At 42.9% G+C, this 14,426-nt stretch overlaps 1 protein-coding gene across 13 annotated transcripts in view; it reads left to right on the forward strand.

The window, feature by feature from the left end:
- The window catches only part of KALRN (kalirin RhoGEF kinase), a 470,986-nt gene that overhangs the window by 394,604 nt on the left and 61,956 nt on the right, over window positions 1-14,426 (forward strand). The window contains exon 36 of one of the 13 annotated variants that reach the window (XM_019007405.2): window positions 10,217-11,536. The exons of the other annotated variants lie outside the window; for them this stretch is intronic. Within the exon in view, the coding sequence (XP_018862950.1) occupies window positions 10,217-10,233 (17 nt within the window). The 3' untranslated portion in view covers window positions 10,234-11,536. Of the gene's footprint in view, window positions 1-10,216; window positions 11,537-14,426 lie in introns of those variants that run through there. 13 annotated transcript variants of the gene reach the window in all.

The following is a 14,426-nucleotide window of genomic DNA, read 5'->3' on the forward strand; positions in this document are numbered from 1 at the left end:
CGGGGACAGCGGTGCCCTCGGGCCGGGCACAGGCGGGGACAGCGGTGCCCTCGGGCCGGGGACAGCGGTGCCGCCGGTAACGGGCACCGCGAGTGAATTGATACAATTTTTCGGTTTTAGTTTTACATTTTATCATTGCTGGTAGAAAACACTCTGGGATTGTAGGGTCAATAGGGCGGGGAGAAATATTTGCTTAAATTATTTTTTTTTTTCTCCCCCCTTCCTTTTTAGTCCTTCTTGGGCTCGAGTACTAGCAAAATGCTTTGAGAACATCTGTTTCTCACAGTTCACAAATCTCTGAATGGTGATGGGGGAAGGTCTGGGGAAGCTGGCTGAGCTGAAATGCTGAGAGGGATGTGGGAAAGCCAGGGCAGCTGGAGTGCCTTGTAAAAATAAAGTCAAAATCTGGCTTTTATGTGGAACAGCACAGCTCAGATGCATTGACTGAAGGTTTTGCAGACTGCAGTCTTTATGCTGTGATATGGCTCTTGGACTTTTTCTGGATAATGTGAGGTTTTTCAAAGATCTACTTGTGGTATTCCGATGTTTCCTGTTCTCTGAATGGCCAAGGAAAGTGCTCTAAACAAAACTTGGCTTTTGTTTTGTGTGTTTCTTTTTTTTTTTTTAGTAACTAAAGATTTCAAATGCAATCTTTTGGTAACTCTGGAACAGAGTTACCAAAAAAACAGCAAAGAGCAGATGAAGATGACATTGAGGATGAGTGGGCCTACTCATTTCTTGGGGCACACATTTGCAATACAGGAGCAGCCCTCCTTCCCCACTTACTGAATTAGTCACACTTATGTGGTGACAGCAGCAAACCAGTTGGTGATGGAGTTTGCCACTACTTCATAAGATATGTTCTTTTTTAGCCTGGGGAGAACACACCACTTCATGCCAAGGAAGTGATTCTTGAGGTCAATGCACAACACCCTGCTGTTTTGCAGCCTTTAAAAAGGAACATGTAATCTGGTTAGGGGTAGGGCTGCCTGCAGAAAGGTTGTGGTACTAAACCACTGTGAAAGCCAAGTCTCTTGGATGGCCTGTGCTTTAATGTGTTGGCCCAAGCAGCAGGCTGGAGCAGTATTCAAGCTCTCTGACAGAGCTCTGCTCTTGAAAATGTTGATTCTAAGGGATTAAAATCTCCCTGCTGCCTGTCCTGCCTACAGAGGTCTCTAGAAGGGGGAAGGGGAAACAGCTGGCTCTTCTCTCTTGGGCTGAAATGTTAATTGTGTTTGCAGTTCTAGTTTACTGAACTGGGTTGGTAACAAAAGGTGTTTTGTGATACAGATTGATTTACTTCTTTCTTGTCCTTGGTTGTAAACTTTGGGTGAAAAGTTCTAAAAGGCTGTCTGTCATGTATTTATTAAAGAAAACCAGAGAGGGTGGAAATACTCCCTGAATTTAAGCGGGTACCAAACCTTACATTTGACAAGGGATTCAGGTGCCCCAGATTACAGCATCAGAAAGATGTTGTTGGCAGCTTCTCCCATTAAGCTTGGAGATGTTTTAATGTGGCAACCAGGGCTTTGAAGCTCTAACTTCATGTATTCTGTGTTTCAAGTGATCACCTGGGGAGGACAGTCATCCCAGGGCTTCTCACTGATCTCAGTCTCGCAGTGCAAAGAGGTGACTCTAGTTGGTATTTAGGATGGGTGTGAAGCGTCTCAGAGCTGTTCTCAGTGCTGCCCCATAAGTGACCTTATCTTTTCCTTTGGAAATTTGACTGCTTTTTCCCAGTGCCAGTGCCTGATGTATCTTGTTCTTTTGCAGCAACTCAATAGGTTTTGTTGTGTGAATAAGAACTATCTGGTGAGAGAAATAGGGAAGATGAGCCTGCATTGTGTCAAACACAGGTTTTGTGCTCAGATAGTTGGTGTGAGCTGTATCATTGCTTTCCATGGAGCTTGGAAGTGATGTGGATGCTTGATCTCCTGAATAGCAGCAATAATGTAGAGCTGAAAAAACCCAAACCTGAGGTCCCTTGTGTATCGTGAAATACGTAAGTTTTGTGTAGCTGGGCATTTCTCTGAAGGATTTTGACAGATGACTCAAACTCTTTTGCATTAGTATTCCACTGTCTAGTGCAGCAGTAGAGATCTTGATGCTGCTTTTTGGCTTGTTTCTCTTGGTGAGTTTCTGATCTTGTCAGCTTTGCCCATGTACAGAGCTGCTGGGAACCATCCAGAGAAAGCAAGTGACAGTACCATTTGCAATTTTGCTCTGACCCTGATAGTTGCCTGCAGAAACTAAATAAGGACTACTTCTCTGTTCTGCAGTATAGAGAGATATGAATCCTAATATAGGAGTGCCTCAGAGCAAGAGTCTGTCACTTGTTTTCAGCCATAAAAAGGGGTAGTTAGGAGCAGCACACTTGCATAGCCTTTAGGCCAGTGGCCTTACTAAGCCAAGAGGATGCAAGCAAGGCTTTTTTCTGTACCTCCTAAATGCAGAAGTGCAAAGTGACCTTGTGTAAAAGGATGCTTCTTAATACTGCGAAATTGTCCCTGGTAAGAGGGTTCAAATTCTGATGGTCTTCTGATAGCTAGAAAGTCATTGAACTCTCCTTAGAAATTCGCTTAGGATTTGCAATTGAATATACCTTTTTTTTTCTTTGTTTTAATTTGAAGTCTATCTCCTCAGTTACCTGTGTAGTTCAGCTTAGGGATTATTTTAAAAGGGAAAATAAAGACATAGGAGGGATTTCTGCTTTGTGAAATGTCTTTTTTAAAGCAAGTGGTCAGCTGTATGCCTTGGATGTGAGAAGATCAAAACTTTGTTGCCTTTAAGCACAGAGCCAAGTCCAATGTGTGAGTGCCATTCCTTTGTACTACCTTCTGCACAGGGCTCTGAAAGCTCCTCAGTGAGTGGGAACATGGACATTGGGTGAGTCTCAATTCCAGGCTCTGATGTACAGGCAGCTGTAAAGACTACCAGTGTCTCAGATTTAACCTGTAAATTAAATTCTGTGTGCTGCCTTAAACCCAGGACCTTATTTAGAGGACATTTTTTTGCAGTAGTTCAGCTGATTCAGTTCTAGGAATTGAATTCTCCAAACTGGAGCGTGCAGGGGTCTCACTGCCCTAAGGGACACCAGGAGGATAGGAAGCACAAACAAGGTATAGGAAATGCTTTTCTTTGAGCACAAGGAGACAGATGTTCCCATCTACTGGACTTGAGCTGGCTGCGAGTGTACCAGGTACAAAGAAAAGGGTCTGTGGTTAAAAGTAATCATTGTCAGAGTAATTTTAGAGTTCAGATGATTAATATTATGTGGCTGCAGCATAGCTTCAGGTGAGAATACAGTATACTTTCTACTTGAGGGTAGCCAGAAACCAGGAGGATGGATTTAAATGGATGCACTGTATTGGCTTCAATAAAGAGCACATCCTCTGCCTCTTCAAGCAGTTGCTCTTCTGATTAGGCTGCTGGTTGTATGCAAACTTCTAATTTCAGAACAAAAGAAACTTAATCCGAATGTCAAACCTTAAATCTCAGTCTGTTAAAGTTAAAAGGTTGAGTGTGTTTCTGTGCTAAGCTCCTGGTAAAGCTCTTATTTTAAATTTTCTGTCTCTCCAGTTCGTCCTATCTCCTACACTTTCGGTCTCCTTTCTGCAATTTTCTGTTTTACTGTCTTCTTTTTCTTTCTTTCCTTCCTTCCTTTTCCTCTCCTTGCCTAAATCTTTGATTTGTTACTGAATCTTTGCCGTAAGATTAAAAAAGAAAGCTTGTCTTGACGGAGTGGTGGTGATTCCTGCACAGTGAAAGGGGTTCAGCCAGCCACCCTGTACATCTTTCCTAGCCTGGACAGAAACAGAGCCTTAACTGGAAGTTAAGAAAACCAGCATCATCACAAGGGCTGTCAACAGCACATTAATAAAACTTATTTCTTCATTAGGTAAAAAGTGAGATCTGATGGTGCTTTTTATAGAAGGTGCTGACACTTACAGGGAGCTGAAGAGCTTTGCTAAGGGAACTGGTACCTTTGTGCTGAATGGTAGCAAGAGAGTGATCTCCAGCAATATATTCAAGCCCATAACATTTCCTAATTTGAACATATTTTATTTAGTGTTTCAGGCTGAGCCATGGTTGCACTGTGTAAAGCATAATGGAATGCATGGCCAAAGCAGCTCTGTCAAAATTGAGGCAGAGGAGAAAACAATAGTAAAATAAAGGGTGTCAACCAAAGCTTGCTTAGTTTTCTGGTCCTTCTTGAATGAGAAATATGAGGAAACTGCTAGGTTTCCCAAATAAACTCTTTGGGTGATGTCCATCTGTTGCTCATTAGCTGTATCTCAGTGAAGTCAAGAGGATCAAGTGTACTGGTCCTCTGTAGGCAGTTCTCTCTCCCTCTCATGCCAGAGTTGAGCTCTGCTCTTTGTCCTGGCAAATTCATGAGCAAATGGCTGTGGAGAGGTTTGCAGGAGTCGTTGTTATTATTTCCTTCCAGCTCTATTAAGAGAAAACTGGTTTGCCCATGACCTGAACATCTCTTCAAGTTCTGTGTTTTCCCACCTCTGCAGGTTGAGTCAGGAGTCAGAATAGGTCATAGCAGAGAGTTATTGGAAGGGACAAAAGAGTTGATGAGAATCCTGCTCAGTTGAGCAAGCAGGATTAACGTGACAAGGTGAATACTGTTAGCAAAAAAAAATAAAAATAAAAAAAACCAGTCACTCTTTGTTGGTGTGAAACTGCTTTCTCACACCTGCTCTTCACCCTCCTGACACAGTGCTCAGTTAAACACGTCCCAAAAGCATGACTGACAGTCCCCATGGCAGTCTCTTGGGGTAAATAGACTCACTATTCTGCACCTCTTAGCATTTGTGTGGCAATGACGCATAGGAGGAGTTCAGGAGAAGTCCTGGGGCTGATGAGTAACCTCTGAATATGGAGAGTGGAAGGAGAAGCACAGCCACTGCTCTGCTGGCAGGCTGGGAGAACAGTCAGTTCCTTGCAGAATTACTTAGTGTTGTTAAATCTTACCTGTTTGCAGGAGAGCTTCTTGAGGGTAGGAACCCTGTTCATAGGTACAGCAGGTCATGTTTGCAGTGGGTCTGTATTATTCTCAGATATAAAGTGTCCAAGAGCACTTGGACAAACCAAGAAGGTTTGAGCTTTTCTGAAGCACTGGTTGCTGCACACAACTTTGTGTTCACTGCTCTCATCTGCCACCAGCCACTTCCTCTAAGTAGGATGTTTATCATGTTGGTGCCAGTGTTGGGATGCCTTAGCAACTTTCAGTTTCCAAGATCCAAGCAATAATAGTGTTATTATTTTCTCTCTTGAAAGTTACATGTACTGCTAGACAGCTCTAACTCTCCTGATACAAGCTAGCTCCTCAACCTCTGGCTTCATGTCTCCCTGTTGTGATTAATCTTGCCATCTTTTGACATGTGGTTATATACAAGATGCAACAGGAGTGGTACAGAAAATAAACTTTCAGGTATTAATTCATATCTGAAAAAGAGTTAGCAAGAGCTTCTATAAACATCAGCTTTCAGTTACTGGTCTGGGCGTGAATATGTGGTGGGGATCCTACTTATTCAGATTGCTATGTTATTTTCAACTTCCATAAATTCATTCAGCTTTAAAGAAACATGGGATAAAGAAACATGACTGCTTTTATGCAGGCAAGACTCCAAAAATTCCCATTCACTCCAAGGAGCATGTAAAAACCCACAAGGCTTTATTCTTTATTCATCTTGTCAAAAACCTGAAGAACGGAGAATTTATTCTTAGGAAAAGAGAACAGATAATTGTGAAAAATATAGCTTGGGTAACTCCCTGTTCAGTGTGAAGATATGGGATAATTAAACATGCTGTTTTCCTATAAAATAAGTGCCAGATAGATGTATTGTTCAGGAATTCAATGCACGGATGCTGAAATAAAATCTCTCCATTTTGAAGTGAAACAAAAAGGGCAGTTATTTCACATGACCCCAGAAGGATTTTGTTTGGGTTTTTTCCCAAACTGTTCTGTTTCAGCACACACCTTGTTAAAACTTGTGTATGTATTAAGAAAACTAATCTATCATTTCAAACTTAAAACCTCCCAAGCTTCCAAGGTTTTCAGCCTAAAAATAGCATCGAGATACTTCTCAAGCACACCAGAACACTGTTACATTTCAGTCTAATTCTTGTCTGTTAACAGGCTTTATGAAAGTATTTTCATATTTGGCAAAAGTTCCAATTTCTTTTCGAAAGAGAGGGATTGGTTGGGCAGTTAGTGATTTCAGCAGGGATCTACAGATCCTGTGGTTTTCAGTTCAGTAAGAAAATCCAATTTTCTGCCAGTTTAGCCACTGTGTCCGTTGCTGTTGCAGAAGAGCTCAATTGCAAATATTGCATCTCACAATTCTGTGTCATGTGAAGTTACTTTTTAATGTAACTATGGAGGCACATCTGGATTTTTTCTTAAAAAAGATGCATAGATCACAAGTAGGACTTCAGGACATGTAAAGAATTATTAGAAAATAATGAGATTATCTCTAATCAGATAAGCTTGAAATCATCTCCCTTGACCATTCTTTGCTGTTGGAAAACCACAAAACAAACATTTAATGCATTTGCTCTTAGCTCCTGTTGTTTGATGTGGCTGTTTATGCTGAAACACAAACCAGTCCTTGAATTAAAGGTAGTTAGTGCATCCCATTGGGTCTCCTGCTGAGTTTGACCTGCCTCTCATTCCTTCTGCCTCTATTCTGGGCCAGCTCCACAACCCCTGGCAGGCTGAGAACTTGGGAATCACATACATCACCTGGGCTCTGTTCATGTAATTAGGACAAAATATGAAAATGTCTCCAGTGAAGTTCTAATGAGATGAAAAATAGACCCTGCAAGCTGAATTACAGCAGTTAATAATAGAACAGCCATAGGGTGTCTTCTCTTTGATGGAGAGAAACCCATTATACACACTTCAGTTTGTGCATTTGTCATTTATTTTTTGATAATGCAGCACACATAAGATCATATTGCAGAAAATCCTGCCTGATTTTTACTCCCTGACCTCCCAGTATTTCCCAATGATTGTGGGGGCTCCTTTAATACACAGAAACCATGGCTACTTTTGGAAAACGGAAAAAGTGTGTCTCCTGTTTTGTGTGTTGCCACATGATGAGTTAGTAATTGCTATTCTGTTGCCCTTATTGCACCCCAGTATACTTGGTTGTCTCATGTGGTACAGCCATGGCTAGTCTTGGGACAGCTCAACAGCTTTGAAATCCTGGATCCCCTGCCAAATGACATTCCAGGCTGTGAAGTTCTATAAGGGGGTGAAGCCTGGGAGCCAGACCTGCTGGGAACCCATTAGCAAACACCATCCTGAGGAACCAGTAGGTGGTTTCTGCTGTAGATTGTTATCTTTTGTATTGTAAGTTTGTAAGTTAAACATGGAAATATGAAGTTGCTGCATACAGGAAAGCACAAGTACAGTCCATGTGTGAGTTTTGAGCAAAGATCTCTTGTTCACTTGCACAAGAAAACATTGGAGTAAGCATTTAGAAAAGTGATGGACTATGACCCGTGATGATAAGGGACTGGATTTAGTGACCATGGAGGTGTCTCCACTGTTAGGTTTTCTGAGAATTCTTCCATGTTCATTTTTCATATGGAGCAAGCAGCTCAGAGCACAGAAGAAAGCTGGGACTGGCACATCCCCAGCTGCAGCTGAATCTTCTGAGGACACTTTTTCATGCAGTTGAGGCTTGCTGACAATTACAGCTACAGACCGTAGCAGCTAAGGACCTCTTGGGTTCTCTTGGGTTTTTTTCCCATCCCTTCATGTGATGCATGTGCAGCTTTGGTGAGCAGGAGTTTCTCACATCCTCGAGACGTGTGGTACAGCTGTAACCTCTCTGAAAACACATTACAGCTCAGGCAGCTGAGGTCATGTAGGAAACCAGTGACCAATTAAGCATCAGATCATCAGCAGTTACAGCTTCCAGATTCATATTGACCAGCTGATTTCAGCCTTTTTGTAGGCCTGCATGTCCTGGGTATGCACATACCTGAGACCACCTTGTTCCAGGGTGCTGGTTGATTGTGGCCAGGGCAGCAGTTCCTGCTCCTGTGTGTGTCCCTGCTCATCAACTGCAGTCCTGAATCCAGTTTGTCCACTCTGAGCATCCCTGATGAGCAAGGCTCCAGCTCTCCGCTGCCACGGGAGCGTGAGCCAAGACAGGCCATGGGAAGTGTTGCACAACCGGTATAATTTCACCGCATGCTGAATAAATACACTTTTGAGAACTCTTTTGAAGAGATGTTGCCTAATTAATCCTGCAGGGGGTATAATATGTATATTTTTGAAATCCAGTTTTAGCATCGTGCAATTAGCTTTTATGGCCTAGGGATTCTGATTTAAGACATTCTTTAGTTCCTAATGGTAATCTGTTTTAATTAGAAATGCAAATGTATTTTAGATCCAAATGTGTCTGAGTGGTACAATGTAAAATGATGATTCACAGTGAATACCATTGAAGTGCCTCAAGTCTGGTATTCTTTGTACCTTCTGCAGTTTGAACTCTGAGGATCAACACAATATTTAAACATCACTCTCAGCTGAAACATGTGGAGGCTGAATAGATTTCTTTAGGAAATTGAATAAATATTAATCAACAGGGATTCTTTCTAGGATGGCAGAAGGAAAATCATAGCTTTAGGCAAGAAGGAGGCAAATGCTTTGAATGTTAGCGGTAACTTCAGCTCCACAGTAGCAGAGCACAGCTCCTGCCAGGGCTCAAGTGCTGAGCAGAGAGCAGCATCTTAGTTGACTTTGTCTTAGTGTCAGAGAAATTAGCCAGTCTTGAGCATTCCAGGCTGCTCATGGCAGGGCAGTAGCTGCTCAGATCTGTGTTGCTGTAAAATTTGATATGGTGGTGTGTCTAAGACAAGCCTACAGCAAGGCAAGCTCCAGACAAACATGGAAAGGCTGATGCTTGCTGAATATTCACTGCAATCACTTGTCCTGGAGATACTAAAATAACAGGCAGGTGATGTCTGTGATCAGACATCTTAAAATGCAGTAACAGGTCACCTGTACTCAACAAAGCCTTTATAGAATCAAAGAGCCTCTGCTGCTAATCCTCGCTGTTGCGTTCAAGAAAGTGTTTCTTTTTCCTGATTCCTTTGAAAGATGGAGCCAAAAGAAATAAAAAGAAAGATGGAGCCACTCAGCAATAGAGAAGATGGCTTTTGTAATGAAAGTTTATTGGACATGTTGCTTGGCAGAGGATTTTTACAGCTGTTTGCCATGAGACTCAGTGATGCAGAAGGGAATGAAGCAGTTTATGCAGGGCACCTCTCCACATCTCTGCAAAGCTGGGTGTAGATTTTTTTTTTTCCATAAGGATGCTTGTGATAGATTGGCAAAACCTCTACAATGCTTCTGGTAAGGAGCAATGATGTAGGCACCATAAAAGCTGTGGGTGGCTCTGTGTGGCCCTTCAGAAGTCACAATCAATCAGTTTCTTAGGACTAGCCTCACTGGGAAGGCTGGTGTCTGGGTCAAGGCACTGGCACAGCTTCAGAGGGCTGAGACCTCGGCAGGATGCTGCAGAAAGCGAGCTCTCCTGTTCCCATGTAGCAGATGCTCTGAGACTTCAAGTTCCTGTCCATCTTTCTTGCTGACGCAGATAGAGGGTAGTGGTGACTTTGTCACCTGAAATTTGATAAACTTGTTGACTGGCATCACGGGGAAGCTTCCTCACAGAGCTGCTCCCTGCTGAGCTGTCAAACAAAAACCAAGAGGCAGGTCGCGTGAGCCTGCTATATGGGACAGCAAGTGGTGTTCTGGTTTTGCTACTTCAGCTGAATGAATTAAAGCTTCCCACAAGCCTAACTGATAGTCTTGAGTGTGCAGTTAGAAGTCTCCAAGCTGCTTAGCCATTTCCCTGTGCTGTGTTCAAAGAGCAAAGTGTCATGAGCACCAGCAATTCTTATCTGTGTGTTTTATTTCCAAACCGCTGTTTGCATTAACTTCATTCGTTACTTCTTTTAATTCATCCCAACCAGTACCTTTGCTGTGAGCTTGTATTTTCTGCTGGCATTTCTGGAGGACGAGGGCATGGAGGAAGCTGCTTTGGGCACCAGCCCTGGAGGCTGCAGCTGCAGTGTGTCTGTCGTCAAACACCCCAACCTCGTTGTTCTTGGTGGTTACGTGGTGTCCGCCCCTGCCCTGCGCCCCTTGCAACTTATCCTTATTCCCTTCTTTTCTTTTCAGGGGCTGTCAGAGCCTGAATAATTTAAGAGTGAACAAATGAGAGACGTTCATGGAGGACTCTGTTCTTACCTAGGCACAAATTGACAAGCATGTAGATTGCCTTGGGTTTCCACTGCACCTACCACAACTTTACTAAGAGAAAAGTCCCCTTTCCTAGACATCTGTGTCACTCTTGCTTAGTAAAGTTATTCAAGATCAGCGCCTTTGGAATTGGTTGGTAAATGGACAAAGACTTTCTCTTTGCCCGGAGCTCCTCACAGCCTCCAAGTACCAAAGAGAACTCCACAGCACTAGAAAGCAAGAGGCAGCTGCTGAATGTTGGAAGCTACTGCATTTGGCAAAAGAAGCTGATGCTAAGATGCACACAGTTGTGTTTGTTTGTTCTGCTTGTTTTCTGTGCTTTCCGAGCCCTCTGTGTGCCTGGAAAGTTTAATGACCAATTCCTTCTTTCTCAACATGCAGTTTTTCTTCCTATCCCAAAAGGCTTTGGGTTCTGTTCTTGCTTTTTTTTTTTTATTTTTCCAATTCCAAGTTTGTCACTGATACTCTTCTGTTGTTTCCATGGAGAATTGTTTGGGTACATAGCCACAGCTTCCTTTGAGATAGGGAGGCCTAAACATGATACTCAAATATCATTGCCTTCCCTCCTCTCTCCCATTTAGCAGAGTGGTCCACCTTGTCACAGAGGTTGCTGACTTCAAGTATAAGGCAGAGTTGACCTTAGCAATGATGTAATTTAACTGAGAAATTACTTCAAAATTCTTACAGTAGCTCAATTTGGAAGCTGCTGAATGAAGCTGACCCTTGACACTTCCCAAAAGAATAAGGCTTGTGTTTTACTAACAGCTGCTTGGAAACCATGTGTAATAAAGTTTGTTTTTGTGCCCAACATCCAGGATAAAAGATGGCATTTGCCGACTCTGGTACCCTTACGCTCCCAGAAGAGCAGAACTGCTTTGATCAAAGTTTAAAAGTCTGCTTCTATGTGGGTGTCTAAGCATTTCACAGTTCCTTATGCTAAAAGTAACAGTGTACTTGCAAAGGCCAGCAAATGCTGCTCTCGTTCAGCTTCAAACATGACGTTTCTCTCCTTGTCATCCCATATAGCTTTTCATAAAGTTTCAGGGTTAAAACTTTTTTTATGGAACATGCAAAAATCCCCCCATCAAAATATATCAAGGGGGATTTTTTGCTTTGTGTTTGGGGCTTTGTTATTTTTGCTGCTAGTGACACTTATTCTGGAAACTTCAGGGTTGGAGATTATTTTATTTTTGTCACAGAATGAGGACAGTGTAAATACAAAATGTAAAGTAGAACTGAGAGAAGTGCTTCAACAAGTTGTTTCACTACATTGAAATAAATGTTGATTTGTTCAAAAAAAAAAAAAAAAGCATGCCCTTTCTGGATCTTGTTAGTCTTGACTTTTTATTTCCTTTCTTTGCTAAAGAAATGCGTGCCTCTTGACTTCAGCAATCTGCTCACCCAGCTGTGAGGCATTTCGGGAAGGCTGCTCCGACATGCACTCCCAGCAGATGTGCTGGACTTGCTGCTGCTGTGCTCAGGGCTGGTCTGGGACCTGTGCTGGGCACAAACTCGAGGCAAGAGAGTGGGTGAATGAAATCAAGTGCACTCACATACTGTGTCTGGCCTCCAGCTCTGCTGTGTGGAGAAGCTGCTTTATTTCTGAGCTTTTTCCACACCTTTTTATTTCAGTAAAAGCCTATTCTAAAAAGATGTTGCTTCAAGGTTCCCCTGAAGGTATGTTACTGCCCTGCCTTGTCACCTGTCTCACAGTATTTTAGGGTAGGAGCTGGCTAGGAGTCTCTCACCAACAGGTCGGTGGATTCACTCTGAGTATTTGTTCCCTTATTTTTATTGTGAATTCACAGCAGCTCATGTGGGGGCTCAGATGGGGCTCTGAAGCAGGATGAATTAGGCTGGTACATGGAGACAAAAAGGCTCAAACCTCCAAGCAGAGGAGTTGCAGATGCCCATAACAGTTGTAAGCTGTTCTGTGGGAACCACTGCAGAGCAGGACTGTCAGAGGACAGGACCTCAGGTATTTCAGCTGCTCCTCAAGCACTTAGTGCCACAGGGCTGAGTTGAACACTTTCCTGAGGGTCTCTTTGGAGGCACAAACACGTGTTCTGCCTTCACGTGCAGCAGCTCCTGAGTTAAATGCTCATCTGTAGGAAACAGGACCCTGCCCTATATTTACCTGAGGACTCATCCTGCTCTTTTCCCCTTTCCCTTCCTATGGTCACCTCTGATAAAAGCCTACATTCACATGAAGCAGCAGGTACAAAATAGAACTTCTGCATTTGTTCCTCTCACTAGGCACTCTTGGACAGTACTGAAGTTATGTTTTATTTCAGCAGGCTCTGTCTCTCTCTCTCTGTGCCTTCCCCTTGTGCTGTTTCTCTCCCTGGGGGACCAAGCTCACTCATTCAGCACGCTCTCAGGATTTCAGTAACTTTTCTTGCAAGGTCTCTGGGGACCATGCGCCTCTGTGCTGTTTCTCCAGGCTTTTGGTTTTATCTCACTCTTTGAAACTTTCCCAGAACTGCAGTGACTTTTCTCTGACCTCCAGGAACTGCAGCTCTTGAGCCCTGACACTCCGACTGGCACAACGAAGACCTGGAGACTACTTTGGGATGTCAGCTTTCCCAGCACATGTTGGATGGAAGCTGCATCTGAGCAACACCAGCTAAAAATAAAAGCTATTCAACTGAAGCTAATGGCAGGTTGCCACGAGTTATTGCTCATTAAAGTGAATTGACAGATGCTTAACTTCAGCTAATCATTCCCTGCTGCGAGATCGGGCTGGTATGAAGCGTGCTCAAATGTGGGAAGGGGATTCACAATAACTAAATTTAGCTAAGGGTATAATTTCCTCGGACTCCCTCTGTAGTTAATGGAAAGAGAGAGGCTCCTATGGGGTGTGTCCCACTCTGCATCGCCCTGTGCAGAGTGTGCACAGCTCCTCGACTGCCGAGAGCAGGAGATGAAGCTGCTGCCTGCCACAAAAATGAGTGGCTCCAAGTGGCAGTGTTTACTCACCCCAGCTGGGTGAGTGCTTGTTTTCCTCACATTAGGTTTCAACCTGGAAGTAATGATTAGAAAACTGAATATTGAAGCCAACAGATTGGTGACCATTTCCCAAAGGCAAAACCCATATGCAAAATCCCTCTGGAGCATCCCCTGCTTTGCAGTGTGGTTAAAAGGAATTCTGCAGATCATTCTCTATCTCAAAGCAGCTCTTCCTTCATATTTCCAAGAAATGCCAGCTATTCAATAGCCAAACAGTGTGTTCTAAATATTGTGTGATTTAGATTTTAGTCCTTTTTTTCCCTTGCTCTTTTTGGATGTTAGTCATGTTTGCATGCTTGGCAGTGAAACGAAAAGTCAAATTTCAGGTTTTACATTATAGCGATCAGAAAGTTTGTCCAATGTATCTGCTGCTTCCTCTATTGGACTAGAAGCTTTTTTTATAAAATATTTAACTCCATACCATTATTCTTGAGTTTGGACAGAATTCATTTCATCCATGTAAATGGAGTTGTGAGAATCCTGCCAGATTGATTCATACCTTTTGATGTTACTTCCAGCTTGAAGTTTCAAATGATACTCCCAAGACACAAACAGAAAATTCAATTGAACCTTTTCAATTTGTTCATTTCCAGGAGATTATGAAGTTAGGAAGAGCATTTGAATCTCTGAACAAAATTTGCATTTAGATTTCAATGACATCGTTTGAACCTGTCTTTACCCTCTGGTGTGAAATTCTCTCCTACACGGTCCCATCTCATTTTTATCTTGAGCTGGAGCACAGGGCAGGTCTGTGGTTGGGCATGTGAGGAGTGGCTGAGCGGAGCTGGGAGAGGTTGGGGAGCCTTGGAAGTCTCCAGGGCACGTTTTGCAATTCCATTGCGAAAGTTTAATGTACTTCCAATCTAAAGAGCTTTTCAAGCCAGCTGTCCTCTGTCTTTATCTGACATAGGCACTGGAAGTTTCCTTGTGTTCACTTATATTCTTCACTAGAGACTTTTTCAGAGGCTGTGTCTGAGGAGACTCTTATCTGTTGACATTAGAAGTTGTAAGATGCATTACTTACACTGTTAACACCTAGTGTTTTCACTAGAGGAATTGCTGTAAGGGACTTTATATTATCCAAATGCTGCCTCCCAAACTTTTGCAAATCCATGCCAGG

Source organism: Parus major, chromosome 7, assembly GCF_001522545.3.
Source record: "Parus major isolate Abel chromosome 7, Parus_major1.1, whole genome shotgun sequence".
Lineage (NCBI taxonomy): Eukaryota > Metazoa > Chordata > Aves > Passeriformes > Paridae > Parus > Parus major.